Source organism: Anomaloglossus baeobatrachus, chromosome 8, assembly GCF_048569485.1.
Source record: "Anomaloglossus baeobatrachus isolate aAnoBae1 chromosome 8, aAnoBae1.hap1, whole genome shotgun sequence".
NCBI classification, from domain to species: domain Eukaryota; kingdom Metazoa; phylum Chordata; class Amphibia; order Anura; family Aromobatidae; genus Anomaloglossus; species Anomaloglossus baeobatrachus.
This window is the reverse complement of record NC_134360.1, coordinates 75297518-75316881: the sequence shown is the minus strand read 5'-3', so window position 1 is coordinate 75316881 and position 19364 is coordinate 75297518. Positions and strand designations below refer to the sequence as shown.

At 47.9% G+C, this 19364-nt stretch overlaps 1 protein-coding gene across 3 annotated transcripts in view; it reads right to left on the bottom strand.

Annotated features, from left to right (window-relative positions):
- The window catches only part of TEF (TEF transcription factor, PAR bZIP family member), a 63830-nt gene that overhangs the window by 22148 nt on the left and 22318 nt on the right, over window positions 1–19364 (bottom strand). Inside the window, exons 1-2 of one of the 3 annotated variants that reach the window (XM_075321800.1) lie at window positions 6714–6924; window positions 1941–2246 (exon numbers count right to left, since the gene is read on the bottom strand). In XM_075321800.1, the coding sequence (XP_075177915.1) occupies window positions 1941–2246; window positions 6714–6852 (445 nt within the window). In that variant the 5' untranslated portion in view covers window positions 6853–6924. Of the gene's footprint in view, window positions 1–1940; window positions 2247–6713; window positions 6925–19364 lie in introns of those variants that run through there. The other 2 variants (XM_075321799.1, XM_075321801.1) reach the window with 2 other exon arrangements.

The following is a 19364-nucleotide window of genomic DNA, read 5'->3' as shown; positions in this document are numbered from 1 at the left end:
AGGGTGAGCTAGATAGTAGCAACTGTGGTGATGTCACTGAGAAGAGGAGAAGAACCGCGCTGGACTCTGGAGAAGGCGGCGGTGGGTGAGTATATTAACACACTGACACTACACACCATACAGGTATATATAGATTTAATGAAAGAAAATAAATATTCATGGGAGTGCTTCTTTAACCCTTTGATGACCGAGGACATACCGGTATGTCCTAAATCATGAAGGCATGATCACCGCTGGCTGCTGCGGTGAGCCTGAGGGGATCCCCGCACATGTCAGCTGATTGAACAGCAGACATACGTGCCTCGTAGGCGCAGGAGGATCTGCGATCCACCCACGCCTGTGAACCCCTTAAATAGCGCAGTCAAAATGTGACAGCACGATTTTAATGCCCAGAGCGAGTAACGTGCACTTACCCGCTGCCATAGGAGTCCACGACGTGATCACGTGCAGCCATTTGTTGCCATGGTAGCACAAAGTTATGTGATGACTCCTGTGCTATTATGACTATTAAGAGCACTGGCTGTTACAGAAAACAATCATTTCTGCTGATCTGAGCAGCTCTGATCTACAGAAATGAATCAGCGGTTAGACAGCTGATCCTTATAGCCCCCTAGGGAGACTAGTAAAATAAAATACAGTTCGAAAAAAAAAAAAAAAAAAAAAAAAAAGTTCAAATCCCTCCTATTCTCCCCATTGAAAATGAAAGGGTAAAAAAAAAAAAAAAAAAAAAAAAAAAATATACACACACATTTGGTATTGGAAACGCCTGATTTATCAAAATATAAAATCAATTAACCTGACCGGTAAACGGCATAGCAGCAAAAAAATTCCAAACGCCAAAATTAAATTTTTTGGTTGTTGCAAATTTTACCCAAAATGTAATAACAGGCGATCAAAACGTAGCATCTGCGCAAAAATGGTATCATTAAAAATGTCAGCTCGAGACGCACAAAATAAGCCATCACTGAGCCCCAGATCCTGAAAAATGAGAGCACAATGGGTAGCGGAGAATGGCACAAAAAGTGTGCCACTTTTTGGGACAAATGTCTGAATTTTTTTTAAACCTATACATGTTTGGTGTCTACGGACTCGTACCGACTTGAGGAATCACACCGACACATTAATTTTGCCATATAGTAAACACAATGAATAAAATATCCAAAAACCATCATACAATCGCACTTTTTTTGCAATTTTTTTCTGCACTTGGAATGTTTTTGCCGTTTTCCAGTACACTATATGGTAAAACATATGGTTTTATTAAAAAATTAAACTCGACCCGCAAAGAAAACCCAAGCCATCATATGGCAAGATTGGCGGAAAAATAAAACAAGTTACAGCTCTTGGAAGAAGGGGAGCAAAAAACAAAAACGGAAAATCGCCTGGGGGTTAAGACATATTGCTACATATAAGAGGTGTATTTTTTGCAAATGATCAAAGCATGTCCCCTTATGGGACTGATAAATGTGTAATGGGAAAAAAATGCAGTCTTGATAAAATTACTTAAAGGGCTTGTCCTGTGAAAACACGTTATCACCTATCCACAAGATACAATCTTTGTTCATCCTCTATGGGGGCTGCCAGAAAAGGAGCACAGCGCTCGGCAGCCCCATAGGAAAATAATGGAGCGGGGGCTGAGCATGCGCGCTGCTCCACTCTAATGGGGAAAAGTGCTCTGCTTTGCCTGTCAGTGGGGGTCCCATTGATCAATAGGTGGGCACATATCATGTGGATAGGAGATAATGGGGTTGTCCTGCGAAAACAAGTTAAGAAATATTATTAAGACTCTTGTGGAGCTGGACAGCCTTCTGTACATGAGTGACAGACCAGGGGGGTTGGTTGGTTTTTGTAAGGGCTCTGTCTTCCATTGCAAATAATAGACTGAAGTACAGCAGGCATGATTTGCATTAAGCCCTATGTAATATAGAAGAAATTACTACCTTCTTTATTCTGCAGCAAAACAGAGGGTGACATCGGGGATTTAGAAGAAGTGGAAGCCGACTCCTCTTCATCCTCCAGCTCAGACACGGGCATCAGCGGGTTCTGTATGGCCTGGGCGAGCTGTGTGGGGCTGGACGGGATCCCATTCTCTAACAGAAACTCATCAAGGTCCATATATTCCAGATGAAAAGATTCACCGTCGTACGGTATGGTCTTATCCCAAATGGGGGGCATGAGCGCAGCCGATACGGCGAGCGAGGTCCCATCAAGGTCGTCATCTTTGTCCAACTTAATCTTGTATTTATCTGGAAAACAAATGGATCTTTAATTATTATTTGTGCAAGTTGCTTACATAGCGCTTTTATTTTTTTTGGGAAGGGGGGATTCATTAATACAGGGCCATATAATTTTAGGAGCTCTATTTTGCTCCCCCATCTGAGAGCAGCATAATGCATAGAGACCCCGATTCCAGCGATGTGTCACTTACTGAGCTGTTTGCTGTCATTTTGATAAAATCAGTGTTTTCTCTGGTGCAGATCTAGCAGTTATACAGCGCTCATGGATATGCTGGACTACCTGCATCACAGGGACGGAATAAGAAGGGACGCCGGGTCAGGTGACACCTGTAATGCTTTTACTAAATATAAAAGACAGGGCCAGGCCAAGAAGAGGACTTGGCGCCAGAGCCCCATAAGGATGGGTGTCAGCAAAGTGGGCTTATAGACCTATTGCCGCAGAAAGGTCCGAGAGCAGAAAGACCCCCTGGAAGAGCTGAGCCAAGCAGAAGATCTGTGTCCCATGCCAGTAGAAGCCTGAAATCCAGGCCCGCAGCAGAGCCGTAGTCAACGCCAATACACCTGAGAGCACCGGCTTTATGGTAAAGCCGCACACTGCGCCAGTCAAGAGTCAGACCGGCCGTTGATTCCCGAGAGACACGGTATTGAGTGGGGCCTGAGACCGGGTTTCAGGGACTACCCCATCTACTGCCTGTACACTGTATAGTATTGTCAAGTACAGTAATGTATACAGTGCCGGTGACATCTCCCTGCTCGAGGGGTCTACAGTACGAGAACGCCGATGGTGACCGTTAGCAAGTGATGAGTAATACAGTGTAAAACAGGGCTGGGGAAGGAAAACCCCTGAGATTACCTTTTCTGGGGCAGATTCCCACAGTCCACAATGCTCCAGCGGCATCCGCGTCTTTCCGGCCCAACGTGTGCTGCGAGCTCGAGCATGCAGCGCTCACTACTGAACCCTGCATGAAAATACACTGAAGGAGTAGGCCGATGGGCTCCCGTCCCACAGAAGATGAATTGCAGCCCCACCATCCCCAGTACAATACAATACACACCTCCCAGTGCTGTGTGCTCTCCCCAGTGATGTCTGTGCCCCAGTCCCTCCTCTGATGTATGCACCCCATTCTCACACCACTTCCTCATCTCGCCCCCTATCTGTCGGTGTCCCCCAAGGCTCAGTTCTTGGACCCCTGCTGTTCTCCATCTACACCTTCGGCCTAGGACAGCTCATAGAGTCCCACGGCTTTCAGTATCATGTCTATGTCGAAGATATGCAGATCTACCTCTCTGGACCTGACATTACCTCTCTACTAACCAGAATCCCACAATGTCTGTCTGCTATTTCATCCTTCTTCTCTGCGCGATTCCTAAAGCTTAACATGGGCAAAACAGAGTTCATTGTCTTTCCTCCTCCTCACTCATCTCCTCGAATAAGCCTTTCCATCAAACTTGATGGCTGCTCACTCTCCCCAGTCTCACAAGCTCGTTGCCTTGGAGTAACCCTCGACTCTGCTCTATCCTTCAAGCCACACATCCAAGCCCTCTTCACCTCCTGCCGCCTCCAACTCACAAATATCTCCCGGATCCGTGCTTTCCTTAACCAAGAATCTGCAAAAACATTAGTGCATGCCCTCATCATCTCCCGCCTCGACTACTACAACCTCCTGCTCAATGGCCTCCCTTCCAATACTCTTGCACCCCTCCAATCCATCCTAAACTCTGCGGCCCGCTTAATCCACCTCTCCCCTCGCTATTCCCCAGCCTCGCCACTCTGCCAATCCCTTCACTGGCTTCCCATCGCCCAACGACTCCAGTTCAAAACATTAACCATGACATACAAAGCCATCCACAACCTGTCTCCTCCCTACATCTGTGACCTAGTCTCCCGGTATCTACCTGCACGCAACCTCAGATCCTCACAAGATCTCCTTCTCTGCTCCTCTCTTATCTCCTCTTCCCACAATCGCGTACAAGATTTCTCCCGTGCATCCCCCATACTCTGGAATGCTCTACCTCAGCACATCAGACTCTCCACTACCGTGGAAAGCTTCAAGAGGAATCAAGACCCACCTCTTCCAACAAGCCTACAACCTACAATAGCCCTCAGTCCAGTAGACCCCTGCACAACCAGCTCTGTCCTCACCTATTGTACCATCACCCATTCCCTGTAGACTGTGAGCCCTCGCGGGCAGAGTCCTCTCTTCTCCTATATCAGTCTGTTTTGTACTGTTAATGATTGTTGTACATATACCCTCTTTCACTTGTAAAGCGCCATGGAATAAATGGCGCTATAATAAATAATAATAATAATAATAAGCGTCTCCTGCCGTCTATATGCGCCCCAAGCGTCTCCTGCCGTCTATATGCGCCCCAAGCCTCTCCTGCCGTCTATATGCGCCCCAAGCCTCTCCTGCCGTCTATATGCGCCCCAAGCCTCTCCTGCCGTCTATATGCGCCCCAAGCCTCTCCTGCCGTCTATATGCGCCCCAAGCCTCTCCTGCCGTCTATATGCGCCCCAAGCCTCTCCTGCCGTCTATATGCGCCCCAAGCCTCTCCTGCCGTCTATATGCGCCCCAAGCCTCTCCTGCCGTCTATATGCGCCCCAAGCCTCTCCTGCCGTCTATATGCGCCCCAAGCCTCTCCTGCCGTCTATATGCGCCCCAAGCCTCTCCTGCCGTCTATATGCGCCCCAAGCCTCTCCTGCCGTCTATATGCGCCCCAAGCGTCTCCTGCCGTCTATATGCGCCCCAAGCGTCTCCTGTCGTTTATATGATTTACAAAACTTATTATCTCAAAGAATTCACTGCACTCCAGACTGAAAGACCTAGAAAAGCAGTTGTGAGACGCAACATGATCAATATCACCAAACACCAATAGCTTATATTTAAAGTGCTAATCCTGGAGTTGTATACGGTTGATAAACCGTGGGTGCAAGGGTCGTCATCAGGGCATGACAACCATAACTGGTGTATGGAGACAGGTGAAGAGGAGGGCCCGACCAGGGACTAGGGTAATGACTTAGCTATATGAAGCCCTGGGCCAGGCCCCCTCTTCACCAGGCCCCAGTCACAGCAGAGGGGCCTGGTCTTGTCACTTCAACCACATGGCTAATTTGCATGCAAAGCCCTGTGGGAAGCAATGTGAGTGGAGCAGAGCGCCAGCGCATCATTCCGCAGCCAAGCGTGCGGCAGCGTGATGAGGTCAAGGCAAGCAGAGCTGCAGGGGTGGTGAGGATGCAGCATCCGGCGGGGAAAGGTAGGTGGCTCTGTGAGCTGAAGATCGCCGGAATGGTGGAGGGGCCCTGACCCTGCCTTGCTTCAGCTGGATATGTGTCGGAGGGCGCACATCCAGCTGAAATGCATTGCGGCTCAGAGATGACACCCCCTGCGACATGAGAGCCAGTGAGAGTGTGAAATGTTTTTATTTTTGCAGCAAACAAATATACTACGAGGGGCACATATATACAAGAAGAAGGACAGATCTACCAGGAAGGTGACAAAAACCAGTTTGGGGACATACCAGAATGTGCCCAGGAGGGGGATATACATACCAGGATGGGGACGTATATGCTTGGAAAAGGGACAAATAAACCAGGATGGAGGGGTATATATATATATATATATATATATATATATATATATATATATGCGCGCACACATACACACACCAAGAAGGGGACAGAAGCCAGAATGGGTATATGTATACCAGAATGTGCCCAGGAAGGGGATATACATACCAGAATGTGCCCAGAATGGTACATATAAACCAGTATGGGCACATATATACCAGGATGGGTCCAGTAGGGGGACATATATACCAGGAAGGTGCCCCGGGGAGGACCATATATACCAGAATGGGGGACAGTATATACCAGGATTGGGGGACATATTTGACAGGAAGTAGCCCAGGCTAGGGACATATTTACCAGGAAGAGGGATAATCTTCCCAGGAAGGAGCCCAAGATGGGGGACATTAGTACAGGATGGGGGGGGGGGGTGCAACTTGTATGTTTTTATAGGATTTAGAAAGCTTAAATGTATACATACATCTGACCAACATGGGGGGAGGGGCTGGTCCAAATTTTGCACAGGGGCCCATCAAACAGCGTGGGTGTATGCATACACATTACCCTATACAGAACACAAGGGTGTATATGTGCCCCTATATATGCTGAACACGTGAATGTGTCATATATATACATATACAGAACACACGGGGGTATATGTGCCCCTATAGCAGACGCTGCAGGGCCCGGTGTCACCGTCGGGTTTCCTCCCCCTCCTCGTGCTGCGCTAGTAGTGACAGGGCTGGTGGCGGACACTATTCTGGCGGGCTCCGGTGGCGGACACTATTCTGGCGGGCCCGTCAGGCTCCGGTAGTAGATACTATTCTGGCGGGCTCTATTCTGGCGGGCACTGCTCATGGCGGCGGTTGGCAGGGAGGGAGGAGGCGCCATGGCGGGGCAGAGCTCCTCACCGACGTCTCCTGTATCCTGCAGGCTCTTCGGAGGGTTCTCTATGAGCCTCTTCAGCACAAGCGGGAAGGCGTCTCCGAGCAGCGAGCCCGGTGCGGCCGGAGAGGGGGAGGCCTCAGCTGAGGGCTGCGGTGCGGACATTGCGGGCACGGAGTCACTACCGAGCGCGGGCACTAGCTACAAGCAGCCTCCAAGTCACTGCATTATTCATGACCCTCCGAGGCTGATTGGTCAGAATTGTTGACTACATGCAAATATCCTCTGCAGCCCTTATCGTTTTAACCAATAGCCATAGCGCATGCGGCGAAGACGCAATTAATGGGCGTGATTTCTAGATTTCTCTTAACATATCACGAGCCAATAAGCGCACCGCAATGACGAATGTTCTGACGTTCCATTTCTATACATCGGTCTCATTGGTTGAGCGTCTGTACTCGATCTGCATAACGTATAGACTCAGAGCCGATTGGCTGAAATAGGCATCGTACACAACTGGCTCCGCCTACCCCTCACGAGATGTCGCAGGCAAAGTCACGTTTAGGTAGAATTAGCGATCAAGCCCATAGCCCCGCCTATTTGTTTCACGCTGCCAATGAGATGTCTGAACTGTTTGGTTTAAAGGGGCGTATAAACATTCCTTGGTTTGGATTGGCTCTTAGCTAGGACCCGGCCTTGCCCCTTGTTTACCGCGCTGAGCTGTCACAGGGCTCGAGCACGTGCACCTCGCAGGAATGTCATGTGACCAGCAGCCCACGTGGGCTCCCTGGCTGGTGTCACTTTGCAGGAACTATAAAGACGCTGCGGTTTTTGTTGCTGATCATGGGATTGTAGCCATGTGTTCACACAGTATTTTTGCTGAAGTTTTGACGTTGAAATAAGAGTTGTTCAGGAGGATTTTAGCAAGTTTGCCCTCCAAAAGCTCAGCAAAAAGACAGTCATTAAGAGGAGCTCAGTGTGAACAGAGCCTTATCAGTTTTCTCAACAGATTGACAGATCGTCGCAGATTGTGGCTAAACTGATGCGACAGATCCGTTTTTCGATGGATCCGACTAGCTGGTTGCTAAATAATAATTGGCACATGCTCAGTTAAAAAAAAAACGGAATCCGTTGCCGGATTCGGTCATTTGACGGATGACGACGGATCCATAGGCTTCCATTCTACCAAACGACGGACGGCGACGGATCAGTCGCTGTCCGTTTTTTTGACGTACACAAAAAACGTTACGGTGGACGTCGTCTCCGTCCGACGGGCAAACCTTTTTCGACGGGTTTGTCGACGGATGAAACGTGAGGCCATCACATCACTAATACAAGTCGATGAGAAAAAAATGGATCCAGTGGCATCAGTCGCCAGATCCGTTTTCTGCAAAATTCAACGAATTGTGACTGACGGCAAAAAACTGATGTGTGAAAGGGGCCTTATCACATTATCAGTCATCGCTTTCTGCACAGTCTTCATTATATAATCTCTGGCCATAAAACGCTTCTAATCAATCCGGTCACAGAGAATCACAAGACCATGACACAGGCACTGGTACAGTCACCGCTCCCTGTGTGCACATTCCCTGAATCTTCAGAGCAGGAACTTTAAAAAACACGAGGAGTTAATGAGGTTTTTATTGGAAAGTTTGGCTTTATGTTATTTTAGGAGTTTTTAAAGTTGAAATTCTCCAACTAAAACTCATGGATTTTTTGAGCGTTTCTGCTCCAACAACTCTTGAAAAAAACTCAATAGCCATGGGGTATGTCACACAGTCTTCTTTCTTGTTTTTTTTTTTTTTTTTTTTAGGAACATTTTGGAGAGTTCCTGCTCTAAAAAAAACAACAAAAAAACTCATTGTGAACACACTATCAGGGTACATTTTTTTTCTGCAGAGTGTATCCGCCTAAAAAAACCCTAAAGAAGCATTAAAAAGAATGAGCAAAAATGTTCCTGTTGTCCCGATTCCTCTGTGCAGAGCATCTTGCACACTAGGAGATGCTCTGCTGCCCTTCTAGGCTACTGAGCTGGCATTGATACGATTCCTCTGTGCAGAGCATCTTGCACACTAGGAGATGCTCTGCTGCCCTTCTAGGCTACTGAGCTGGCATTGATACGATTCCTCTGTGCAGAGCATCTTGCACACTAGGAGATGCTCTGCTGCCCTTCTAGACTACTGAGCTGGCATTGACACGATTCCTCTGTGCAAAGCATCTTGCACACTAGGAGAAGCTCTGCTGCCCTTCTAGACTACTGAGATAGCATTGACACGATTCCTCTGTGCAGAGCATCTTGCACACTAGGAGATGCTCTGCTGTCCTTCTAGACTACTGAGCTGGCATTGATACGATTCCTCTGTGCAGAGCATCTTGCACACTAGGAGAACGTCTGCTGCCCTTCTAGACTACTGAGCTGGCATTGACACGATTCCTCTGTGCAGAGCATCTTGCACACTAGGAGATGCTCTGCTGTCCTTCTAGACTACTGAGCTGGCATTGATACGATTCCTCTGTGCAGAGCATCTTGCACACTAGGAGATGCTCTGCTGTCCTTCTAGACTACTGAGCTGGCATTGATACGATTCCTCTGTGCAGAGCATCTTGCACACTAGGAGATGCTCTGCTGTCCTTCTAGACTACTGAGCTGGCATTGATACGATTCCTCTGTGCAGAGCATCTTGCACACAAGGAGATACTCTGCTGTGTTTTCCTGGATTAGGCCCCACTCACACTTGCGCTACTTTGACGCAAACGGAATCCGTCACTAATGTAGTACAGTTCATTTATTTACAGTGGAAGCGCGTCACTATGGCGCGTGTGTGTGTCATGCAGTACCCGCTTGTGTCCACACAATGTCGCGCTTCCACTGTAAATAAATGACCTGTACTACATTAGTGACGGATTCCGTTTGCATCAAAATAGCGCAACTGTGAGTGAGCACTTACTGAGCTGGCAGGTTGAGTGACAGTGCAGGCTTCCTTGCTGGTTCTGGGAGGTGCTGTTTGCTCAGGTGTTCCATCTTCCTGGTAATTGCTCTGCTTCTTTACTGGGCATGCCCTCACAGAACCTTGCCACTCGTACATTCTGGTTCTTTAGTTGGGCTGTGTTCTGATCTTTGTTTCTTTACCCCGGACTGTTGTTTTGACTCCTCTCTGCCCGCTACCTGTTCCTTTAGTGACCTCCTGGCTTTTGACCTCGGACCGTTACCTGACCGTTACCTCCTGCTACCAGACCCCGGATTGCCTGACTAATCTTCCATCTGTACTATCCGTAAGTAATGACTGCACTACACCTGTGTTGAGATATTCTAAATGTGCCCCTGCTATGTAATATGTAATGGCCGTGTTGAGGAAGCATAAGTCACTTATGTTAAGTGAGTATACAGCTGAAACAGCAGGGGCTAACAGCTGTTTGTGTGAGGCAACACACTTCTCTGCCTGTTTTATCACAGGAGTGAGTGTTTCTGCAAACACTTGCTCCTGTGATAAAACAGGCAGTGTTTCTGCAAACACTTGCTCCTGTGATAAAAACAGGCAGGGAAATGTGTTACCTGAGAAAGCAGCAGCTGTGAGCCTCTGCTGTTTTGTCTGTATACTCCCTTATCATAAGTGAGTTCTGCTCCCCTCTTCCTGGCCAGGAGCTGTGGTATTTGCTGACCATGATCTGGAGCAGGCCCCATTACATAGTAGACAGCTGGGGCACATTTATAAAATTCTCAGCACAGGAACAATTTCTGCTTCTAATTCAAGTTTATGGTAAAAATCTGCATATAAAACTCAGGGTACCCTTAAAGGGAACCTGTCAAGTCCTGTATGCACCCAGAACCAAGAATGGTTCTGGGTGCATACTGCTAATCCCTATATAACCGTCCCTGTATCTCGCTGCATACATAAAGAGATCTTTAGAAAAAGTATTTCTAAAGATCCTTTATGAGATGCTAATGAGGCCAGTGACTAGTCCCAAGGCTGTTGGGTCCCTTGGCTAGTCAGCCCCCTTAGCTAATCGGCCCCTTTCAAAAGGAAAAAAAAAAAAAAGTTTCCTGAAACGGTTGCTGTTTAAGAAACTCGTTTTTTAAACTCATAAACACTCCATGTGAACAAAGTCTTAGAAGTGACAGCGCGATCTATAAAGTGACTGCCATTTTTTAACCAATAGTGACAATTGTGTAAACAATAACATATAATAAGATGTTTAAAACTACACAGACAGTTTTACTCCCTACCATGTGATCCCAGAGATGGAGCTTCTGCTGCAAACTGAGATTCTGCTGAGCTCAGTGATTGGCTGCAGCAGTCACATGCACTATATTTGTGATGTCACTGCTGCAGCTTGCCAACAAAAAACGGAGCAGCGGCTGGGAAGGGTGTGTAACAACTCACAATCAACATTAAAGGAATTTACCAGTAATAAGTTTAAGTATAAGAGAAAGCTTCAAAAATTTACAAGAACGTTGTAACCCATTTTAACACAAATTTCACAACAAGTGTCCATATAAATAAAAAAAAAACCTTTTATATGGCTAGCTGAGTGACGCAGTGTGATCGTCACCACGTGATGGAATGTGCCACCATATTTTTTTTCTTATTCAAGCTTGATGGATAATGAGGGATAGGGGCTCCTAAGCTGTCCCTCACATTAAGAGGCCCTATGCTATCCCTAATCTCAGGGATACTCCTAATGGTGGAGACGCCCGAGTCTTGTTCCTGGCCCTGCTTTTGACCAAAGCTAGTCTGATTTCTCCCCTCCCACCAAGGAAGGACTGGGGCAGGATTGTGATGTTAAACAGATGAAAACAGACCAGGGAAAACCAAAACTCTGGAACACTGTACACATAGGATAGGACAATAAGAAATTCAGGAGGAAAACAAGAGCAGGAAGGAAACTACAAAAGGCAACTGGGGTAAATTCCACAACCACACAAAGCAACAAGCACCAGAAAGTCTGCAACACCAGACCAGCTAAGAGATGCTGGCATAGGAGGAAGGACCCAGGGAGTATATATAGGTGGGGAGCAGATGTAATTGGCTCCTTCACAACAGGTGATCAAAGAAAGCAAACAAGCAGACTAGCAGAGATTAACTCTTGCTAGCCCGCCTATGAATCCGCACACGGCAGGTCAATGCCTGAGACCACCTGCATTGTTCCCAGACACCAGAGAATCTCAGGCGGAGTGTTAGAATCACCAATCTGGACAGGACCTGAAGCCGCCATGACAGTGGGCAAAGTTAGAGTCTCCGGTGACACAAGCACAAACTTCGCAGTCTGATTTTGTTGGGGTGGCGGGTGCCGATATGATGGCGTCTGCCAAAGATCAATTTTAAAAGACTGGATAATTCATTTAAAAGGAATGAGTCTGCCATGTCAGATAAACACACTCTGAGAAGCCACAGGGAACAATGAGCTAGATTCATCAAGGCTTTTACCTCAGAATTCCATAAAAGGCTTTGGAAAGTCACGTAATTTCGGCGCAACCTGCCGCTGCTCTAAAATGATGCAAATTTTGGCGCTCACACCTTTTTTGCCCAGATCCGCCAAAATGTGTGGAGGTGGAGCTGGACAAGGGTGAGGCGACTGCCGCTCATCATGCCAAATCCTACTGCAGCAAGAACTGGCGTAGGATTTAGGTCAAGGTGCATGCGACTCGTCCGTCGCTCATGATTCGTGAAACGGCCATCTCCTCATAAGTTATCAGGCCCCATGTTTCATGGGTGACTAGTGTCTTCTCCTTGCTCCGCTCCCCATGACTGACAGTCTCTCCTTATACACAGACAAGAACCAGTCAGTCATGGGGAGCAGAGCAGGGAGAAGACATCAGGGATCTGCCTTGGATTGATTATCCAAGGGGTCATAGTCCCCAACCGGCTTTTCAAAGTTTATATTCTCTGAAGCGCGGTAATGCTTTAAAGCAAAACATACACAGGTGCAATAACCCAGCCAGGCCCTGATTAGTGCTGCCCATGGTTCTGCATTAGAGCCGGCTGTCAGTCAGGGCGGTGACTGAACCCGCACCGGCACCGCCTATCTGACTGGAAACCGAATGCTGCAGGAGGAAAAAAGATAATTTCCTCCAGGCAGCGGGGCTCTAAGTGCCAGCACCGGGCAGGTTCAGAGCACTGGTAGCCTGCAAATTATCCCCATAAGGCTAGTTTCACACTTGCGCTATTTTGACGCAAACGGAATCCGTCACTAATGTAGTACAGTTCATTTATTTACAGTGGAAGCGCGTTACTATGGCACGTGTGTGTGTCATGCAGTACCCGCTTGTGTCCACATGATGTCGCGCTTCTACTGTAAATAAATGAACTATACTACATTAGTGACGGATTCCGTTTGCGTCAAACTAGCGCAAGTGTGAGTGAGCCCTAAGGCTACATGCGCACGCTGCTTTTTTTGCTGCTTTTTTGCTGCTTTTTTGGCTGCAGTTTTGTCAGCTGAACTTTCTGACATCTGACTTCCCAGCAAAGTCTATGAGAAGTCAGATTTGTCATGCGCACATTGCAGTTTGTCAGCGTTTTTTTTGTCAAAAGTTTGTGACAAAAAAAATGCAGCATGTTCATTCTTCCTGCGTTTTTGTCAACATTTGTCACCCATTGAAATCAATGAGGGCATCAAAAACGCAGGAAAAATGCATGCTAATCAAAAGTGGTGCATTTTACCTGCCTTTTACCTGCGTTTTTGCTAGCAAAAACGCAGGTGATTTGTCAGGAAGTGAGGTCAGGCAAGTGGTCCCGTCCTGTCCTCCATGTGTTCCCCGAAGTACCGCTGTCCCCAGGGGAGATGATGTGGAGGACGGGGACTATCAGCAGCGGCAGCGAGAGGGGGATGGACATTGGCAGCTGAAAACATTGATTTTTCCCTCTCGCTGCTGCCGCCGCTGATAGTCTAAAAAAAGCAACAATAAGAGGATAATGTCCTCCAAAAATCAAGTATTACTCACAGCAAGTTGGGCTGCAGTGTGTACATCGCCCTGGCCAAAAACTGATGCTCTACCAGGATACAGCTAAACCCCCACTAAGTGGAGGCATCACAGGTGCAGGAGAAGCAGATCACACACACACCTTCATGGAATGGAGGGGAGGTGACTGCTAGATGATAAAACTGCACACAAGTGGCTTGCATAGAGCACTGTTCACATGCAGATGACACAGTCACAAACCCGCAGCCTATTAGGTAACGCCCTTCTATTAGATCAGGCGGGCTGCCAAGCCGTACTCCACTGTATATCATGCACGGACAGACACTCTACAATGCAAGGCCCAACAGAAAGGGGCCTGGCTGTATCCTGTACAAACAAAAAAATATGAGGTTTTTGTTGGTATTTATGGCCATAAAACGTAAGCCTACACCCTCGTCAAGGGACCTCATGTCTGTAGGTCCCTACACTAAATATAAAAAAAGCAACAATAAGAGGATAATGTCCTCCAAAAATCAAGTATTACTCACAGCAAGTTGGGCTGCAGTGTGTACATCGCCCTGGCCAAAAACTGATGCTCTAGCAGGATACAGCTAAACCCCCACTAAGTGGAGGCACCACAGGTGCAGGAGAAGCAGATCACACACACACCTTCATGGAATGGAGGGGAGGTGACTGCTAGATGATAAAACTGCACACAAGTGGCTTGCATAGAGCACTGTTCACATGCAGATGACACAGTCACAAACCCGCAGCCTATTAGGTAACGCCCTTCTATTAGATCAGGCGGGCTGCCAAGCCGTACTCCACTGTATATCATGCACGGACAGACACTCTACAATGCAAGGCCCAACAGAAAGGGGCCTGGCTGTATCCTGTACAAACAAAAAAATATGAGGTTTTTGTTGGTATTTATGGCCATAAAACGTAAGCCTACCCCCTCCTCAAGGGACCTCATGTCTGTAGGTCCCTACACTAAATATAAAAAAAGCAACAATAAGAGGATAATGTCCTCCAAAAATCAAGTATTACTCACAGCAAGTTGGGCTGCAGTGTGTACATCGCCCTGGCCAAAAACTGATGCTCTAGCAGGATACAGCTAAACCCCCACTAAGTGGAGGCATCACAGGTGCAGGAGAAGCAGATCACACACACACCTTCATGGAATGGAGGGGAGGTGACTGCTAGATGATAAAACTGCACACAAGTGGCTTGCATAGAGCGCTGTTCACATGCAGATGACACAGTCACAAACCCGCAGCCTATTAGGTAACGCCCTTCTATTAGATCAGGCGGGCTGCCAAGCCGTACTCCACTGTATATCATGCACGGACAGACACTCTACAATGCAAGGCCCAACAGAAAGGGGCCTGGCTGTATCCTGTACAAACAAAAAAATATGAGGTTTTTGTTGGTATTTATGGCCATAAAACGTAAGCCTACACCCTCGTCAAGGGACCTCATGTCTGTAGGTCCCTACACTAAATATGCTAGAGCATCAGTTTTTGGCCAGGGCGCCGCTGATAGTCCCGTCCTCCACGTGTTCCCCGAAGTACCACTGTCCCCAGCGTGCACGCACAGGGGAGATGATGTGGAGGACGGGACTATCAGCAGCGGCGGCAGCGAAAGGGAAAAAAAATCAATGTTTTCAGCTGCCAACGTCCATCCCCCTCTCGCTGCCGCCGCCGCTGATAGTCCCGTCCTGCACGTGTTCCCCGAAGTACCGCGGTCCCCAGCGTGCACGCACAGGGGAGATCTCACCGCCACCGCCGCCGCTGAAAGTCCCGGGCTCCACGCTCCTGCCGCCGGCTCCACGCTCCTGCCGCCGGCTCCACGCTCCTGCCGCCGGCTCCACGCTGTAGCGCGATCAGCTGAGCTGTCACTGAGGTTACTCGCGGCCACCGCTGGATTCAGCGGTGGCCGCGGGTAACCTCGGTGACAGCTCAGCTGATCGAGCGGCTGTCTTCATTAGCTGCATGGAGGTGACCGGAGTGGCGGTGTCTTCTGCAGCTCCGGTCACCTCCATGCAGCAGAGCTGGATGCGACGCTGCATCATCCTGGATTACGCCGGACATGGAGGGCTTTGTCGGGGTTAATAAATTGGTAATGAGGGAATGTGTTTGTGTTCTTTATTTCTAATAAAGGATTTTTCGGGTTTGTGTGTGTTTATTTACTGTAATTTACAGATTAATCATGGAGGGTGTCTCATAGACGCCTGACATGATTAATCTAGGATTTAGTGGCAGCTATGGGCTGCCATTAACTCCTTATTACCCCGATTTGCCAACGCACCAGGGCAAATCGGGAAGAGCCGGGTACAGTCCCAGAACAGCCGCATCTAATGTATGCGGCAATTCTGGGCGGCTGCTGACTGATATTGTTAGGCTGGGGGGCTCCCCATAACGTGGAGCTCCCCATCCTGAGAATACCAGCCTTCAGCCGTATGGCTTTATCTGGCTGGCATTAAAATTGGGGGGGACCGCACGCCGTTTTTTTTAATTATTTATTTATTTCTAATTTTTTTTTTTTTTCCCAATTCAACAAGCTTTATGGGCTTGTTTGAACTGAAAAATACATGAAACAATTGTTGACAAAACTGCAGCCAAAAACGCACCAAAAAAGCAGCAAAAACGCACCAAAAAAGCAGCAAAAATGCACCAAAAAAGCACCTACATTTTTTGACATTTCCAGGCTCTCTGACAAGGTGCAGTTTTGGCTGCATTTTGTGAACACGAAAAAGAAGTAGCGTGCGCATGTAGCCTAAGATGTTGTGTGTTTTTGACATAGCAAAAATACAAAGCGTCATAAACTCATTGTGTGCACACAGTCTTATTGTCTTTAGATCGTTTTTATATAATAAGACCCTTTATATCTTGGGTGATAGAAAATAAAAGAGCGGGCAGCACTCTGCAGGTAGCTTCAGACAGCTTTATTTTTCGATGCTGACAGGTGTAACAGACATGAGGGAGTGGAGGGAGGGGAGCACGAGGACGACGGTACCGTTTCGCACCTCTAGGGGCGCTTTCACGGGTCCATGGACACCTGTCAGCATCGAAAAATAAAGCTGTCTGAAGCTACCTGCAGAGTGCTGCCCGCTCTTTTATTTTCTATGAATTGATGGCTTCGTCTGGGCAATAGCACCACGGTTGAGACAGCAGCTTCCATCATACCAGGAATTTTTTCAGGATTGTGCCCGATGTCACAAAGCAACAACCACACTGCTTAGTGGTGAAACGGGATCATCTCACTACCTCTTGAAAGGTTAAGCAGTGCTGTGCACTTTTCCTTCTATGTTATTTCAAATTTATATCTTGGGTGATTGTTGGGTGCACCGCCTCCTGAAACATGTGCTTGGCATCTTGGATTACATTACACGCCTATATAGCCATATAAGAGACTGCGGAAAGATTACGGTACTCCTGTCATATGATTTACCAAAACTACATTTGTTTTCTACAAAATGAATTCATGTGTCCAGACTCTGATTCATGGCAGACCCTGTGTCCTGCAGGAACTTGTCTATCCCACACCGCTGCCTTGCTGCGCCACCGTCCCATGACTCTATGGAATGAAATACGCTTTTGTACTGATTTCCTGGCATATAGTGCAAGGAAAGAGTTAATGTTGTACACGCCGGCTCGGCTGCCGGACGTGTGATCAGTACATGTGATCCTATTCAGTGAAAGATTATTTTTGCTTCATTTATTATTAATGGAAAATCAGATTACACGTGGCTTAGTATGTTACTTTCAAGATTTAAAGGGGTATTCCCATCTCCAAGATCCTATCCTAATATCTAGTAGGTGTAATAATAATATTATTAGCAAATAACTCCAGTTAGAAATGTAGTATAGTTCTCCTGATATAGCCATGTCTCTTACCTCATGTGCAGGGCATTACAGGACCTTAGGAAATCCTGGTTATGACCACGACCAACTAACTAAACGAACTGAGGACTCATTCACACATCAGTTTTTTTGATCAGTATTTGTAGGCCAAACCAAGAGTGTCTCAAAAACACAGAACAGGAGTCAATCTTTCAATTGTAGTTTTTCCCTGTAAGTTCCTGTTACAGGTGTGTCACGGGTTACAGTCATGTGGTTTCTGGCCATAGAAGGTCCCAGCGTTTGACTGGGCAAAATGCTCCCTGACTTTTCATTGTTCCTGCTGTCAGTATTCATTGGTATAGATAGCTTTCCAGCTGGATTCAACTCTCCCAGCTCTGATCATCAGCATTCTCTTGGTGCTAAAGTACCCCTTTCTTCCTTGAACTGGTGCTGGTGATTATTTTTTTTAGTTCATTCAAGCCTTGGTTGCAAGCAGGTGGCTTGTACTCCTCTGTATTATCATTGCTGAACGTCTACCGGTGTCATCTGTGGCTAAGTAGTTCATGCATGTTCTCCTGTGTGTCCTCCTTGTGTCTTCAATAGTGTTTGGTGGGGTTGAGGAAGAACTCATCCCATCCGTTCCCTATTTAGGGTTCAGCACTAGGAATACTTAGAGTCAGGTATCCGGCTCGGCGCATAGGTTCCGCACCTATCTAGAATGGTGAGGGACCCCAAGGACCAGCAGTAGGTTGGGTCAGGAGTCACCATCTCCCTCTTCCCTAGACACAGGGACCCCCTTCCCTTTCGTCTTCGCTAGGTAATTTTTCGTACCTAGAGTGACAGTTCCACTCCTGACTTCGGCAAATAAATACCGATGAAAAAATACTAACATGTGAATGAGGCCTTGTTGTCACTATAAGGTCGTCACCATAGATACCCAAGTTCCTGCAATGCCTTCCACATGAGGTAAGAGACATGGCTATATCAGGAGAACTATACTACATTTCTAATTGGAGGTATTTGGTAATATTATTACACCTACTACATATTGGGGATAGGATCTTAAAGATGGGAATAACCCTTTAACCCCTTCACGACCGCGGGCAGTAAAATTACGTCCTATTTTAACGTGACTTAACGACCAGGGACGTAATTTTACTGCCTAAACTTCATTTGATTGCCGTGGCCATAGCAACGGCTTTCAAATGATGTCCCCTGCTGTTTCTTACAGCAGGGGACCTTTGCTTGACCCCAGGGGGGGCGGCATCGCCACCCCCTATCGACGATCGATGTGATTGGCTGTTCAAATCTGAACCGCCAACCACATCGATCGCACTAATTTCGGCAAAAATAATGCCCGAATTAGTGCGATCCTGTGAGATCCAGCTATGAGATGCCGCAGCTGCAGCAGCATATCATAGGTGGACCTCAAACATGCCGCCCCCAGCCCCTGCAGCACTGATTGGAGCGATCGTGCTATGACGCGCAATCGCTCCAATCAGTGTGCAGTGGGGCGGTCTGATCTGCCGGTGGCCGCCCTCCCCAGGCCTGTGCTGGCCTGTGAGCCCTCCCCCAACATGTCTGCAGCGTGCAGTGGCTGGTACTTGTGGTACCACGCCACCGCTGCTGCCGCCGCCGATGTCACCTCCGCTCCGGCTCCACGTGAGTATTGCGCGCTTCCCATGATGGCCCCTGCATGCTCCCTGATGTGCCGCCCTGCTGCGATCTGCCTCCTACTGCGATCTGCCCCCTGCTGTGATCTGCCCCCTGCCATGTGCTTCCCTGCCGTGATCTGCCCCCTGCCATGTGCTTCCCTGCCGCGATCTGCCCCCTGCCAATGTGCTTCCCTGTTGCGATCTGCGATCTGCTGCTGCTGCACGTGAGTACTGTGCTCACTTTGCAGCCCGTGCGCGCTCCCGTGGTGCCCCTGCGCG